Raw genomic sequence first — 15855 nt, 5'->3', positions numbered from 1 at the left:
CTCTTAATAGGAAAAAAACGTCTCTTTATAGGAAAAAAATATCTCTTTGTAGGAAAAAAATGTCTCTTTAAAGGAAAAAAAAATGACTCTTTATAGGAGAAAAATGTCTCTTTAAAGGAAAAAAATGCCTCTTTAAAGGAAAAAAAAGTCTTTCCCCTCACAGCAACTGGGTGAGGCGTCCGAGCCCCCCCCCCAGCCCTGAGGAGCCGCCCAACGGCCGCCGGGCGTCGTGAGGGGGCGCGAGGCGGGCGCGCGGGGCCGCGCCACCAACGCGCATGCGCCGCGCCCGCGTTTAAAACCCCGCCGGGGGCCCGCAGCCCAGCGCTGCCGCCGCTGCCGCCAGCACCCGCCCCCCACCTCCCCGTCCCCGCCCTGTGCAGCGCCCATGGCGTTCCCGCCGGTGAGCGAGCAAGCGCGCGCCGTGCTCAGGCGGCTGCGCGCGGGCGGGAAGCAGCAGCAAGGGGGGGGGGGGGAAGGGGCGGCGCGCGGGGTCCTCCCTCCTCCTCCTTCCCCTCCTCGCCGCCCCCTCACGTGGCCCCGCACGTTGGCGGCGCGCGGCGGGTGAGCGCTGGGCGGGAAGGGGCGCTGAGGAGATCGGGCGGGAAGCGCGGCGCTGAGGGGGCTGCGGGGGGGGGGGGGGAGCGCTGAGGCGAAAACTTCCCCCCCCCCCCCACCTCCCTCGCCCCTCAGGGTCGCCCCCCTGAAGAGGTGTTGGCTGTCGTGGTCTCGCTTCGTGGCTCGAAGCCGCTTTTTGGAGGCGGAGGGAGGGCGGAGTGGTTGGGATTTAGGAGTAGTTTGCGCCCTCTCCGAGCTCCTGCACCTGTGTGGGGTGTTCGCCAGGCTTTACGTCTTATTTTTTTTATCACCTAGCTAGATTCGGTGCTCGTTGAGGCTGCTTGGGGGGTAGGGTAGCGGTGTAGTGACAGAGGTGGCTGTAAATGGTGGCAGCTGTAGGGAAGAATGCTCTGGGGGAGGTCAGGGCTCTTGTCTTACAGTACCTAGCCTTATTCTCTGTTGATACCATTCTGAAGCCTCTGTTTGGGGTGCTAATCGATTCTAAATAATCGCTTCAAAGTATTCAGTTGAGGAAAATAAAAAACAAACACCAAAAAGGAGGCGGTTAGCAGTGAAACTTCCTTCAAAACAAGGATTTTGGCAAAACTGGTGTGATTCCGAAGTCAGCACTCCCACATAAAAGTAAATCCAAAGAAAACTTTCCCAAACGGGGCTGTTTTCCAGGCAGATGTGTTCGAGGCCCTCTCCATGCGAGCCATGGAGCAGTTGCTGAGGTGCAGCCCCACTGGTGGGGAGCGCCCTGGACAGACGGTGCCAGCCCTGGGCAGGCTGAATTGCTCCTTAGTTAAGCAGTGTTAATTGGGAGGAGCAGTGGCCTCAGAGTAGTGCTTTCTGTTGGTGCACCTGACTTTGGTTTGGGAAGCAAAACATCTCAGTAAGAGACTTCTAGAGCTGCTTTTGATTGAAGTGTAGATCTGTCTTGATTTAGTGATGTAGAAACTGATGCTATTTTAGCAACATCTTACATTTTCAGGATTCAGGACCCTCTCGGCTGAGAACCCCTTCAGGCATCAGCGTGATGCTGCCTCAGTGGGATTTCTGTGGAAAGCATAACGAGTCAAGGCTGAATCGCAGCTGAGGTGGACGAGCCTTGCCTGTTCCTAAGGAGCTAATGCACATCTCGGTTATGCTGGCAGCTGAGCTGTGTTTAATGGCTTCCCTCAGGATTAGGATATCCTAATCCTGCACACTGCTGGGGGTGCTGCCTGGCCCTGGGATTTCATTATCTGCTGTTTAAATGCTAGGCTTCCACCAGGTGTGTCTATGTCAGGGCTGTGGAGGTGCCTTTGTTTCCACTTAGATATCTTTAGTGGCTTTTGCTTACATGAGCAGGCGTTGTTCCATGGACTGAGCTGCAGCAGGTCTGTGTCTTGTGGGTGTCCTGTGTGGGATCTCCAAGTGCAGCTGCAGTCATGGTTTTGGGGGGCTGATAAGATGTGAACCCCAGGGACCTGATGGCTGCAAGTACAATGATGTTTTGGCTGCCAGCTTCTGCATGCAGAGTAAGCAGGTGAGGTGGCACATCAGCTGTCTTTCTGCTGCTCTGTGGGGGCAGAAACTTCTTGCCTTGTTTTGCATCAAGCCAGGTGCTCCCCATCTTGCTCAGGTGGCTTTTGTTTGGAGTGTGGTGCTACAGGTGTCTGGTGCCTGATGGTCCCTCCCTGGGGCTTCAGAGCCCAGCAGTGCACTGGGCACACATCCCTGTGCCTTGCTGAAGGCAGAGGGGGGCAGCCTCAAGCGTGGGCTGTGGCTGTAGTTGCTGTGGTGCAGAGGACATCCAGAGGAGCAAGAGTAACTATTGATGTATTGCTCTGGTCAGCAAAGTCCTTCAAGATGGAGTGTTGAAAGCTAGTCCTTGCTGCATTCAAGAATGCTTCTTTGCTAAAAGTGAGAAGGGAGCAGGGTCTGGAGCATGCAGCCTCAAACACGTTTCCCTGTGCTTTGGTGTTAACCCCTGGTGAGACTAAGGGATGTGGATGTTTTCTCCAGCTATGTATTGTAAATTCCTTTTGTTCAGCAGCCTGTGTAGTCCAGTTGTTTGGACCCTGCATGCTTCAGAGACCTGCAGAGCTCTTTTAAGGGAGTGTTTTTGGCTTGGGGGGCCAGGGGGGTGGGTGAGCTTCACTAGGGAAGATGCAGAGACACGAGCCACTGCCTACGCAAAGCGTTGGATGCCAGCTCTGAAGTCGGTGGTGCCTGCAGTATCTCTAGGATATCCTTCAGTCTTCAAAGTTAAAAGCTCTTTAAGTAAAAGGAAATTCCGTAAAAATGCTTGGCCATCCTCTTGCTGTTTTCTGTTCTTGTTTGTGGCAGGACTGGTGCTGCCAGCTGTGGGAAGCATCAAATGCTAAATGAGCAGGAATGGGTCAGGCATTTGGTTTGCCGCTGGAGTTTATTTTTGTCTTGCTAGCACAAACTCTGAGGAAAAAGCTTTGCCTTCTGCTCTAAGAGGTTCTGTAGCAGTAACATGAGGAGAATATGGCACTTCACACTTGTGCCAAAGCAGCCTGATGCGGCACTCTGTTTTATTAAAGATGACTGGCAATACTTTCTTAAATTGAGCTACTGTACTCCTCAGCTGCTTTTTATAAAGATGACCTAAAGCTTGCTCTGCCTGTTTACTCTTGCCTGAAGCTTGCTTTGAGCCCTACCTGTTTATTCTTGGCTTGTAAATGCTCCTGTGCTGTGCTGACAGTTCCAGGGCCTTATCTGAGGGTGGGCTGGGTCTTTTAACAGACAGATAGCCCAGGCAGTGATGCTGAATTAGATGCAATAATCTTAAGCAGGCTGAAATCTTGAATCAATTGCTTGCCTCCGCACAGGAGTTAGCAATTCCCTGGCTTATTGCTGCCTCCTCCAGGACAGGGGCTCGTTTGCTTGCAGCTGGCTGAGATGTGGAAAACCGAGTGTACTTCATGGCAGTAAAACTGCTCACGAGGTGGGGAATGGGGAAATGGGAGTCCCATGCTCGGGCTGGGCCAAGTTCCCATTGCCATGTGAAATTCGGTTTAGGCTTGCCTCTTGCACCCTGTTACAAGCCACGCACTGGAAGGATCAGTATGGGATCATTTGAGGAGGAGAACCAGCTCAGTGCTTCAGGCTTGCTGCTGGGTGAAGCAGGAGTGTAGGGAAGGCAGGCCCCAAGTTGTCAGGATCACATCCAAATGGTGGATGGATTAAACGGCTCCTTGACAAATACAAATGGCCCAATTTAAAGCTATAGGCTCTTGTGTGTCTTGGAGTAGCAGAGGCCTCGTTTGCCAGCCTAGCTGTGATTCAGTTCTTTGAATTTGGCTCCAGCTAGATTTGCTTAATGGCAGGGATTCTGGTCCAGAGGCCAAAACTGGAGTGGCTGTGCCTTCCTGCGCTTCTCTTTAATGTGCGTCTTAATTGACAGCAATACTGCTTGCTCAGCGTGTTCAGGAGCAGGCTTCTGCTGCAGTAGCTTTTGGGTGGCGGGGAGACCTGCCTGTGGTCCAAAAATGCTGGTTGGAGATTGTTAGCAGCTTCTAGAGTGGCAAGGGCTCGAGTGCTGTGCAGCTGCACTGAAGCAAGCCTGGGTGTGGAAGTGGCTCCCAGGCAGAGCTGGGGGAAGCAGCTGCTGCTGCTGGGTCTCTGGACTGGCACCAAGAAGCAGGAGGGTTTTGCTCTTGGCATGCAGAAGAAGCTTTACTGAGAGCCGTGGCTTGTAGTAGGATGGTCAGACCCAAAAAACCTTGAAATGGGTAGGTCAGTGCGGGTGGAGGATTGTGATAAAGCAGAGCTGTTGTTGGGTAACCCCTTTCTGATAAGGAGCTGCTAACTAAAGAGAAGGCTGGGATTCATTTCACCTTGCTGAGTGACACCTCAGGGCTTTGGGGCTGTTTGATTAGCTGGGAAGCCTTGTTTTTTCCATAAGCCTGGAGTGATTGTGTGGCTGCTGACTTGGCTTTCCCAAGATGTTGTCCAGAGTTCCAAAATGAGAGCAGTGAAGTGAGCCGCACTGTGTGTGGGGGGACCCCCTGTGGTGTCAGGTGGTGGCTGCCTGGGCCACGAGTGTCCCCTGGTGTCAGGATGCTGATCGTGGGGATAAGGAGCGTGGTCTGTGCTGTGCAGGAGGAAGGCAGAGAGCTTGTGTTAGCAGCCCAACAGGTTTGGGTGCTGTGGCTCCTGGTCTAAAGTTCACCCAGCCTCGCTGAGCTGGTGCCTGCTTGTGACTGGGGCGGTCCTGGTCAGGTCTGCAGTGCTGACAAACTGCTGACCCTTTTGCTTAACCGTTTCTTTAGTGCAAAGAATTGTGCCTGAACCTTGCGAAGACATGGAGCTAAAGCTAATATGAGTGTTGGAGGCAATCCAGGCTTTCCACAATGTGTTGAAAGTAGGGTGGTGAGTAGTGTGCTTGACACTAATGCTTGTTCTTTCTTAACAGAAAGAAGATACTGGGAGGAGCATAAAAGACTGCTGGGATAGCCCGGATGCCCCTGCTCTTTCCACTTGCAGCAATGCAGATATATTTCGCCGAATAAACGCCATGCTGGACAACTCTTTGGATTTCAGTGGAGTCTGCACCACTCCTGTCACAAAAAGCAAACGTGACATCTTGCCAGGTGACGTGTTTGGCTGGGTTGGAGGCAAGCTTGAGGGCCAGGGGTTGGTAGGATGGGGGAGTTGCTCAGTGGGACCTGGCAAACATGGTGTGCTCCTTGGTGGTGTGGTGGCTGGTACCTGCTTGTGAACAAAGAGCAGCTCGAAGTTGGGTCTAATGCTTTTTTGGTGATGGGGGGGCTTTGTGAGCCTGAAATGGATAACCCAGTGTTCCCTGGCAGTGTGGAGGTGCCTGGGAAGGCTGGCTTCATGTTCCCCCAGGTCCTGCGTGGGCAGGATGTGAGCTCTTGTTGCCTGACGTGTGTGTAATGTATCATCTGCCAGCTGCTTTTGGCATAGGTGGTTCCATCAGTAAAGCAGTCAGCCTCTCCTGGAGGCAGGATTAGTCTGTTGGTGGCTCCTATGGCTGATCCGCTGCATGCATTAAATGCGAAAGCCTTTTGAATAACCGTGTTTGGTTTGCTACAGCGTAGTTAATCTCGTGTTGAAGAACACACAGAGCAGTGCACATAGGAGAAAAATTTCTCTCAAAGAGGAGCTTGAGATTATGCAATTGGTACCGCAAGTTCCCGCTTCGTGCAGGCTGAGAGCAGTGGGAATATTCTGCTGCCTTGCACTTGATTTGCCTCAAAACAGGAGGCTCTGTGCCAAAGCAAAGAGTACTGGGTCCAGACTTATTTTTATGTAACTGAAGGACGTGCTTTTGTCCCTTTACAGTGGGTGAGATCTGCCAGTAAATGTACCTGCCCAGAGCCTGATGATCCTTTTGCCAGTGCACTTTTGTGCCAAGGATTTGGGTTCTTGAAAGAGATTTGCTGTTGCTCCTCCAGCCTCTGAATTTATAGGGTCAATAAACACTTCTCCCATTATTGGGAGCAAACAGACCCTTGGGACTGGTCCCAAAACAAAGTGGGAAGTAAAGGGAAAACCTCACCAGCTGGTGACCTTGCAGGCCACTGCAAGCTTTCTTTGTAGCTGCTTGTGCCGGTGGGTAGCCTCAACCAAACAGTCACAGAAAGCTGCAAACTGGTTTCTGGACACCTTGTGGTCGGGTTGGGCGCTTGTGCAGTGCAATGTTGTGCTGGCCTAGTGAAATGACTGCTACCAGATGACTTCCAGTGCAGCTTAATCTCCTGCGTATTGAAGGCTTTAGCGCTGTGGACCAGGGGCTGATCTGGCCATGTGATCCTGTGCTGGCGCTGCAGAAATGCTGGAGGAAGTGAATTGTTCGCTTCTGGGTACGGATCTATACCCAGCATTGCTTGAAACATGGCAAGTAAAACAGTTTTGGAGGATATGCTCTTAACTTTTGAGCAGTTGCATAGAGAATATTAACTCATTCAGGTCAGTGGCATGCATAAGTGGTGCTTTTTCTGAGATTGCTGTTGTACTGAGCTGGTTAGAAATTTTTGTCCCTTAAAACAGTGCTTGACAGTGTTGCATCTGACCTTGATGTGTTGGAGTAATAGCAGAGGATTAAACCTAAAATAAAGGAAAATACACTCATTGGGTTCATGAGGGTTCTTTCTGGCTGCTTCATTGAAGTCTTAGCTTTAGCCCTTCATATTCCATTTTTAATTGTGAATGGAGCACTTCCTAATTTTGGCAAGTAAGCTGAGACTTGACTTAGTTGGACATGTCTCACCCCACCAGAGCAGATACACCTGGTGAAGATGTGGGTTAGTTCTGGCTTTAGGTCTGGGCTTAGAGCTGGTGTAGCAACACTGATTTACAGTGCTGTCTTCCAAAGCTCTTCTCTGAAGGACTGGCATGAAATGAACCTGCTTATAACCCTCTGCATGTAAATCTCTCTTGTCTGTCAGTTGCTGTGGTATTTCTTAGATGAAGTGGGGTCCTTCCTGTCACAGGGCTGTTGAGAGGTGGAGTCTTAACTGGAAAGTGGGTAAATTTCCCTTCTGTGGTGCTGAACTGTGTGCTTCAGGCTGTCAGCAAGTTAATTCTGTGGAAGACCTTCCTGTAGGACAAGTATGATGGTACTTCTCTGTGAAAAAGGAGGTTTCCAGCACCACATTATTTCTGCTGTGGTGCAAGCAAAGTTGTGCTTTCAGGGAAATCCTAGTAAATGTTTCTTGTTCCTGCTTGGTGGGTGAGGCTGGCCTCACAAGTAGGTGCTGACTGCTGGCACAGTGGTGATGCTGGGTGCTGCTGAGCCAGGGCTAGGAAGTGGCTGCCTTTGGTGCCTTCACCATTCAATGGGAACACGACCTTTCCAGAAGCTGCCTCTGGGCTGCACAAGACACTGAAAAATAAAGTAACCTGAGCTGGTCCAGCAGCTACCAACTGCAAATATTTGGGTGGGCCAGCATCTGTCTGGTGCATGTTAGCCCACCAGCAGTCCTGGCCTTGCCTCATTAGTCTGCATTGGGACCTCTCCAGAGGTAGCGAGGGCCTGAATGATGCAGTTCTGCAGGTCAGTTCTCAGTGTTTTTGAGTGAGCAGGACAAGGCTCTGCTGGATCAGGGTCTCTTGGTGAGCCTGGCTGTTGGTGGGTGGCCTTGCAGAGCTGTCCCTTGGTCAGAGCCAGGGACTTCTCATGTGGTGACTTGGCTCTGGGTTAAATCACTCCTGATGAACTTGTGAGCCTCTGGTGCTTTTACTCAGTGCAAGAACAGCTTGTGCATTGTGCATAGTAGTTAGGCTGCATTAACATAAAGCTCATAGCTCCTGCAGTCCTCACTACTGTCTCAACTTAATGAGCCTGGAGATCCACCCTTAATGTAGTAGCTGTAGCAGTTAAAAGTACTGCCTCTGTTTGACTTCCTCTCTTCTGGTGGCAGGGCTTGGGGAAGAGATGTATTCCAGTAGGGGAAACTTGTACTTTTAATCTGTTCATGGTCCCTCCAGCTTTTCAGTTGTCTTCCTCAGGTCAAACTAAATTTATCCTGGATTGAATGTGTGTTTAAGAAGCCCCATTCAGCCTTAAGAGGATTACACGTGGTGGAGGAGGAGGGACTGCAGAAGTTCATGACCTTTCACTAATGCTATTGGGGAAACACGTGTGGAGATGCCCTGCTTGGTGTGGTGAAGTGCACAGTGAGGCGGCACAGAGATGGCCATGGCATCGGGCTGAGCAATGTGAGACAACGAGCTTATTCAGAGCCCTGTTCCTGACACAGGTGGGGAGTTATCCAGGTGGCGGAAGGGACTGCCACTGGAGACTTAAGTGGGCATACCTAGTGTTAAATCTCTATAAAGATCAGTTTGCAGTTAATGATAATCCTCGGTGAACTTAATTGCCTCGTCAAAATGATCTGAGCTGTCAGGCCCAGCCTGACACCGCAGTCGTTTATGGGTGCTCACTCCAGGAGCTTCCCAAACACAAGGCTTAGGTCAGGCCCAAACTGAAGGGTACAGCGCGGCAGCACGGTGGCTGCTGGCCATGAAGGCTGTAATTGTGGAACCTGTCTGGTTGCTTCCCAGACGGGATCGTGCGGTGCTTCAAAACACCTGCCTCTCTTCAGAGAGCACTGAATCAGCCTGAAAGGCAAAACTTCCTCAGCATGGCTGTGTCACACAGACATCAGCTTGTTGTGGCCTTGCATGCCACAGCTTCTGGTGTTGGTTCTTCCCAAAATGTAAAGCTAATGTGTGTGCTCACCGCTGGTCTGGGTAAGAACGTGAGTGAAGCCATTCTCTTTAGGTAGCTTTTGTTGCACAGCTGTTCAGGTGTTTTTTTTGTTTTTTTTTTTTTTTGCCAGGCTTCAAAGCCTGGCCTTGCTGGCTACCAGATCTGGGTAGGAAAGCTTCTGAAATCCTGTCTGTTCTGTAGGGACAACTTCCAGCCTAAGTGGAACAGCAAGTAAAGCTTCTCTTTAGCCTTTGTATGCCCATTTGTTCACCTGGCTAAAGGACTTGTTTCAACTAAAGGTGATATGGACTGAAAACAAGGGCTTGAAGTGGCTGTAGGTACCCCAAGTGTAGCCGTATGTTGTCTGTAAACTGACAGCCCATTGTTCAAAGGATTGGGGGATGCTTAAACTGCTTACTGTGGCTTGAGGTGCCAAGGTGAGCATAAAAGGCTGCTAGCTGAGGCCCATCAGCCCTTAATGATTCTGGGGAGTTCCTTTATTTAAGGAAAGCCAAAGGAAGAATGCTGACCAAGACTAAATCAGCTTGTTGCCTGCCATCAGCTGCTGTTAATGGCATCCCTTGTTTAGCCACCGTAAAAGTCCTCCCTGGTACTGTAATGTAAATGCCTCTGTCCTTCACTGCCCTGCAGCCACCAAGATGGATAGATGGCACTGGGATGAGGGGAAAAATACTGTGGATGGTGACCCAAAGCATAGCACAGTAGTGCCTAAGCCAAGGCAAGGCTGTGGCTTGCCCCAAATAAGTGCCGGATGCCCTGGACACAAACCCAGGAGAGCTGAACGGGATGTTGCTGCAGATCCAGCAGGTTTCCTGAGGGTTTCATGACCTGCTGTGCTGAGATGGTGTTTGGTTGTGCAGGTTTTTGGGCACTAGTGCTGTGACAGTCTCTCAGAAGTAGGTAGAGCAGTGAGCCAAAGTTGCAGCCCCTCTTAGTTTCTTAAATAGTTGGTTGCTAGCTGTTCAAGTGCTTGTGGTTACCAAAAGAAGTCAAACTCCTTCAGCTGGCTGTGAAACGGTTCATGCAGCAACAAATTTCTCCACTTGAGGAGTTTTTCAGATTACAGGGAAGATGCTTAGTTGTGTATTAGAAAAACCTCTTGTAACTAGTAGGTTTATGCCTAACAAGAGCTTTCCTAAGCCCCTGATGATCCCCAGTGTACCTGAGGAATACAATTGGCTCATCCTCTACAGGCTTTCGCTCAAGATTTGTTGTAGTCTGCCTTGTACGCAAAATGTATTTGAGAAGCTTAATTTTCATGGATGCAGTTCCTAGCCTTTGAAACCGGAGGGATAAAAAGGTGTGAAAGGCAAAAGGGCGCTCCTGCTGTGAGCCGCCTTTCCGCTTGTGACCCGAAGGGCTTAGCAGGGTTTGCCTGGCCTCCTGCTTCTCTGGATTTGATCTGGAAGTTCAGAGCTATAGCTCACAATGCTGCTGCGCACAAAGATGCCTTGGAGCTGCATCTCTTGGTGAACAGAGCTCCTTCCGCTCTGTTTTCCAGCAGAGCTCTTATCCCTCCCCTGTGCCCACGCTTGTTTGTGGAGGGGCTTCCTCTGCATTCAGGCTCCGCTAGAAATTAGTGTGTGGGAGGGAAGGGGGACCTTGCATGGCCACAGCAGCAGGAGGAGTGTTTGGTTTGTGTGTGCTTAACCATTCTGCTTCCTTTTTTTCCCCTCTCTGTATTTTCCCAGTTTTCAAGACAAAGCGTGCTTGCTGGATTTTAGCTGGCTTTGCAGGTGGCCTGCGTCTGGAGGGCTTGGAAGTCTGGATGCCTTGGTGCTTGCTCGTGTCAGTTTGCAGAACGAGTCTGATGGCACTGAGGGATGCTGCTGCTGTGGGGCAGGGCCTGGCTTGTGCTCGGCTCCTCGTGCTGCCTTAACCCCTCTGCAAGCTGCCTGCGGGCCGTGGCGCTTGGTGCCAGTCCTTCCTTGTCCTCTCCACTCAGGCTCAAGCTGTAATTTTCTAAATATTTTCCTGTTTGAAATGCCTGGCTGGTGCAGCCGCACTGCATACCAGATTGGGGAAATGAGCCAGGTTAAAACTAACTCCTGGTGGCGTGGCTTTAACCAGATCGGTTCCCCAGCCCAGCTTCCAGGGTGGAAGCTCATCTGCCTAAACTGGTGTGAGTGGGGAGGGAGTGCTGGGGTGGGGACAAGTGGCTGGGGCTTGCGTAAGCCTGCTGGTAGGGTTGAGCTGCAAGTTCAGGGCTGAGCCGCGTGGAGATGCTCCTTGTGAAGAAGCCTTTGAAATGCCTTAAATGTGGGGCTAACATTTGAAGTCTGAAAAATGCAGCTTTCTGTCGGGGCGGTGGTGTGGAAAGCTGCCCAGCCTGTGCTGCTGTGCGCCCTGGCTCTGGGGACGTCCCGATCTGGTGGGAGGACGTCACCTGGGAGAGCTGCTGAGACTCGCACGGGAGCGCTTCGCTAAGGACCTGCTTCTCAGGATGCTGCTGAAACAAAACCCGACCGGCTCGGGCATGAGCCCAGCGCCGCAGCACGGCTCCCTCTGCCATGATGGTTGGGTTCCAGGGGCAACTCCAGGGAAAAACCCAGGTTGGAAAGATTTGGGCTGGTTCTCGGGGCTCGGAAAAGTCTGCGGCAAAGCATTTGGGCTGGGCTGGGTTAGATTGCAAAGTGAAACTAATATTTGGTAGGCACGTACTTGCAACTAACTTGAGGTTGTGACTCTTCAGACTGGATTTCTGTAGGAAATTAATTCCTCCTGCCCTGCATCCTATTAGTTTTACATGTGTGCCATTAACAATTGACTGCTTTGTAGCAAATTTCCATTCTCTGAGTTTGAAAATAAGCATTCCAGAAATGCATTTTAAATTCCCTTTTTAAGTTTTTTTCCTTGATGACCCATATCTATCTTTCTCTGTGGCTGTTTGCCATTAAAGGGGAAGCAGGCTTGTGCTGGCTGTTTGCTTCGGTTGGGAGAAGGTCTAATTAAGAAATGCTGGTTATCAAAGTAAATCCTGCTTTGTTTCAGCAGCTATGCCTGTTAACTGAATTGCAGAGAGCTTGTCTTCAGTGTAGGTTGAAGTCGTCAGAAAGAAACACAGCTCTGAACCCAAATCTGATTGGGTTCAATTAAACAAAATATCTTATTTCCTGAGAAATAGGGATAGTGAGGGAAAGCTGGCATGTCTGGCTTAGGATGCTGTGGTATGAGCACTTTGAGTTCGTTCCCTATTTTCCCTATTTGTTCAGTTGTGGGTTTTCCAGAGGGGCTCTGGATGGGATTTGAGTTCTGCTGTCAGAAAATGCTTCCTGCTTGTGTCTGTGCTTGTCAGAACATCAGGTGTGATGGGAGTTGATGGTGGAGATGGTACAAAACCTGTGCGATTCTGCTCCCCAGGTGGAAGGTAGCCTCCTCCTGCCAGGGATGGGGACTCATGCAGAGCACTTGTGCATTTCCATAAACACAGAAATGTTGCATATTCATATGGGCAAGTTATGGTTGCTGTGGGAACTGAGTTGTCTGAGCAATGTGCCTTTCTCCTCTCCTCCCTACAGCTGCATTATAAATGTTTTTAGGGCCTGTCCAAAACAAGCAATCCAAAAAGTGTACAGGAGGAATTAATGCAGTAAAACACCCAGCCGGAGATGCGGCACGATGCTTTCAGAGAAATACTCGGTGCTGTTACAGGCGCCTGGTAGCAATTTGACTGAATTGGTGCTACAGCTCGTACTAGCATACTAGGGGAGCAGGAAACGCTGTGCGGATGCTATGCCAGCAGGGTACCATGGAGGATGCTGTGGCCAGGGAGGCAGCTGGTTGTCGGTGGGTACAGTTTTAGCTGCTTGCATCCCGACTGTGGTGTTTTAGCTCCTGAAACCACTGCAGGGTGAAGGCAAGGGCCCCACCTCGGTGCCTGGCTGTGCTGGGTGCTGAGTGAGGAGAGATGTGGCTGTGGGCACAGAAAAGGAGGCCTGTGGAGGCCAGCAGGCTGCCTGGGATGGCCAGGGCCGCACGTGAGGGATAACGTGACGGGCTGGAGTCGCTGAAGAGCCGCGAGCAGCGTGTGCGCGAGGTGCACATCTGATGGCACAGTGGGAGGGAAGGGGGCAGGGGGAGGAGGAGGAGACAGCTGCCACTGCCTGGAGCTGGCTTATAAATGCCCTCTGACTCAGATTTCGGGTAGCACGGCTGAGCATCTTGTGGTTTCATCAGCCCCCAGATCCCGCATTAAGCTGGAATTCGCAGACTATGAACCTGCTGCGTTTCCTTAGGCTGTTGGCACAGGCTTAAACCGAGGCAGGAATCCGGCATCTCCAGTACCGTAGGCTCGCGCACCTCCCGCAGGGGAGGGGAGGGCTCAGGGCAGGGGGGGACCGGGCAGGCGGAAGGGAAATAGGCCATGGAAATTCCCGATGGGAAACGGGTCCTGCGCTCCCTACGCTGGTGTGATGTGCCCACGCGGACCGGACAGGGATAACGCGCTTCCCTCTGGGTAGCGGGGAGGGGGGTGAAGGTTATCCTTGTTACTCAGTGGTAAACAATGCAGAGTCAGGGAGGCAGAGTGGCCAAGCTGAACCGAATAGATTATGCTAGCAGAATTGTGAAGCTTTGCATCGGGCTCTGAACTGGAGCCAGCAGCTGGAGGCTGTCCAGGACTAAAGTGTTTTTGGGTTTTGTGGGCGGAGGGAGGCGGGGACAGGAGAGCTGGGTAGCACTAAAACTAACTGTCTGCTGTCGCTGCTGCGATCGTCGTTGCTGGGGGGATCGCTGTCTGCTGCGCCGTGGAGCTCTGCTTTTGTGCTGCCTGGCTTACCGGAGCTGCACCCTTTTCCTCCTGCCTGCCGCCTTGTCTTTCGGGGGAATCCATCCTTTCTTCTTACCCCTATTTTGTAAGAGCTGATGCAGTTCTCTTGCATGGCTGAGTGACGTCACTGTCAGCACAGTAAGCATCAGCAGCCTGGTCACATGCTGACCCAGTCAGTAATGCAGGCGGGATAGGAAGGTGGAGGGGCTGAGGGGGGTGGGGGGCTGGTTTCTGGACATATGGTAGCCCTCCCTTTCGGGGTGCAACCGCTGGCTGCGGCGGCAGTGGCTTCAGAGCAGCGCCAGACCTGCCTTGGGGCTTAACGCTTCGGAAAACTCCTTTCGAAAGAAAAGCAGCCCTGAACTCTCAAGCTTCTGTTTGTTCTCAATCTGAGCAGACTTCCAGGACTCTGAAGAAGCAGTGGCAAGCAGGATGCTTTTCCCCACATCCACGCAAGAGTCTTCCCGTGGCCTCCCCGACACCAACGACCTGTGCCTTGGCCTGCAGTCCCTCAACCTGACAGGGTGGGACAGACCCTGGAGCACCCAGGACTCTGATGCTGCAGCACAAACCAGCACACAGTCCGGTGAGTGGCACATGCAGCAACAGTTGCTGGATTCCTTTTTTTTTTTTTGGCTCTTTTAAAGCTAATGCAGAGCAATTGCTTGTGTAACAGGGTGCTGGCAGTTTCCGATGGGGGCTTGTCGCCCTGTAGTGCTTGTGTAATGTGGTGGCAAGGGCAGGGTTGAGTTGGGGAGGCTGTGGCTGGCTGTGCCACAGCCCCCTCTGCTCTGCTGTCAGTTCACTGCAGGCAGAAGTGCCCGGGCTTATCTTTTGCTGTCGCTGTGACGCTGCTGGAGGAATAACGCAGCTGAGAGAAGAGAAATCCTCTCCCTGCCACTGCATGGAGTGGGTGGGGGGTGTGGTGCTAGGGCACTGAGCCACGCCGCCTGCGAGCGCAGCCCAACTTCGCTCCAGTGGCCGGAGAAAATCCCCAGCGGCAGGCAGGGCGCGTTGCAGCCGGGTGTTTGCAGAGAGACCCCCTGCCTGGCTGCGAGAGTCCCGGTGGCAGTGCTCACCCCTGCGCAGCAGCAGTGCTGGCTGCACGACTGCCTCTGGGGTGTGGTAGGTGCAGCCAGCACCTGGCAAACTACTTCAGCCTGGGGGATTCGGAGGGAGCCTTCCCTGGCTGGAAGCATCGGTCCGCTCCGAGCAGCGGGCTGGAGGAGGTGCAGCAGAATGGCTTCTCGCTTGAACCCCTGTGGTCCGGCGCAAACCTACGTGATTGGCAGGGTGTGGGCTTGCAGCCGTGCTGCTGGCTTCCCTTCCCCCAGTGCTGTGTCCCCAGCTGGGATGGGATGGGGAGTCCTGGGGGTGCTGGGCACTCCCCAGCACCACTCAGGGCTCAGTTAACTCCTACGGAGCTACTGGCTTTCTCTGTCAAACCGTGTGTGCTCAGGATGAGGAAGGGGCGCCTCGTGCACAAACTCGTTGCAGCTCCCTGTCGCGGGGCAGGGGGTGTGGTGGAGAGGGACGTGTTCATTTCCCAGCCTTGCGGGGCTGTAAGGACCAGCTTCTCCAGCGCTGGCGTGCTCATTCAAGTATCAGTCCATGGAAAGATCTAGTGCTTTGGCAGAGTTTGTACAAGTTCAGCCTGGTTGCTACAGAAACTCATCCCTTTATAGCAGCACGCTGCTGCTTTGTTAAAAGGGTAGTGCATCTCTGCGCAGACTTGGGTGACACAGGAGGCCCCAGGCATGAAGTTGTTGCTGACAGGAATGTAGATATCCCCTGGGCAGTGCCATGTGGGTGTCTGGGGGGGGTAGGAGGTGCTGCAGACCACCTCTGATGCCCAGCTGTTTACACTGTGTGTGCTCTGAGGGGGTGCTGCCCCTGGATAGGAAGAGCTGAGCTTTTGGGACACAACACAGCATGTCACTGCATCGGTTGTAAAAATCGCTTGTGGGGTGGCAGAGTTTGAATTGACAGCTTTGTCAGCACCGCTTGCTCGAGTTCCCACATCCAGTTCCTGCAAGACAGAGCTCATGGACCCTAGGGCAGGCAACCAGGGTCTGCTATGGTCAGGCTGTGGTTGCTGTATGAAACCTCCAGCACATGGCCCTCTGGGTTTCCCTGAACGAGCCAGGGAACACCACGCTCACTGTGTGTCCTGTAGCTGATTCACTGCCAGCTCAACCCCTGCTGAAGCATGGCGGGGGGATGGAGGAATGGGAGTTATCGGTGCTGTGGGCTGGACAGATGCCTTAGAACAGGCTGTGCGCAGAGCCCCTTATGGCAGCAAGCAGACTGTAGGGCC

General features: G+C 52.4%; 1 protein-coding gene across 8 annotated transcripts in view; it reads left to right on the top strand.

Annotated features, from left to right (window-relative positions):
* Positions 1-345: 345 nt before the first annotated feature.
* Positions 346-15855, top strand: part of CPEB1 (cytoplasmic polyadenylation element binding protein 1) — a 34976-nt gene continuing 19466 nt past the window's right edge. For 2 of the 8 annotated variants that reach the window (XM_084532473.1, XM_084532471.1), the window contains exons 1-3: positions 346-400; positions 4985-5162; positions 13936-14124. In XM_084532473.1, coding sequence (XP_084388599.1) covers positions 386-400; positions 4985-5162; positions 13936-14124 — 382 coding nt within the window. In that variant the 5' untranslated portion in view covers positions 346-385. Of the gene's footprint in view, positions 401-515; positions 562-1003; positions 2087-2244; positions 2534-4984; positions 5163-13432; positions 13677-13935; positions 14125-15855 lie in introns of those variants that run through there. The other 6 variants (XM_084532474.1, XM_084532472.1, XM_084532475.1 and 3 more) reach the window with 6 other exon arrangements.

This window comes from Aythya ferina (assembly GCF_964211825.1).
Source record: "Aythya ferina genome assembly, chromosome: 11".
NCBI classification, from domain to species: domain Eukaryota; kingdom Metazoa; phylum Chordata; class Aves; order Anseriformes; family Anatidae; genus Aythya; species Aythya ferina.
Note: the sequence above shows the minus strand (reverse complement) of the source record. Positions and strands in the feature narration are given on the sequence as shown.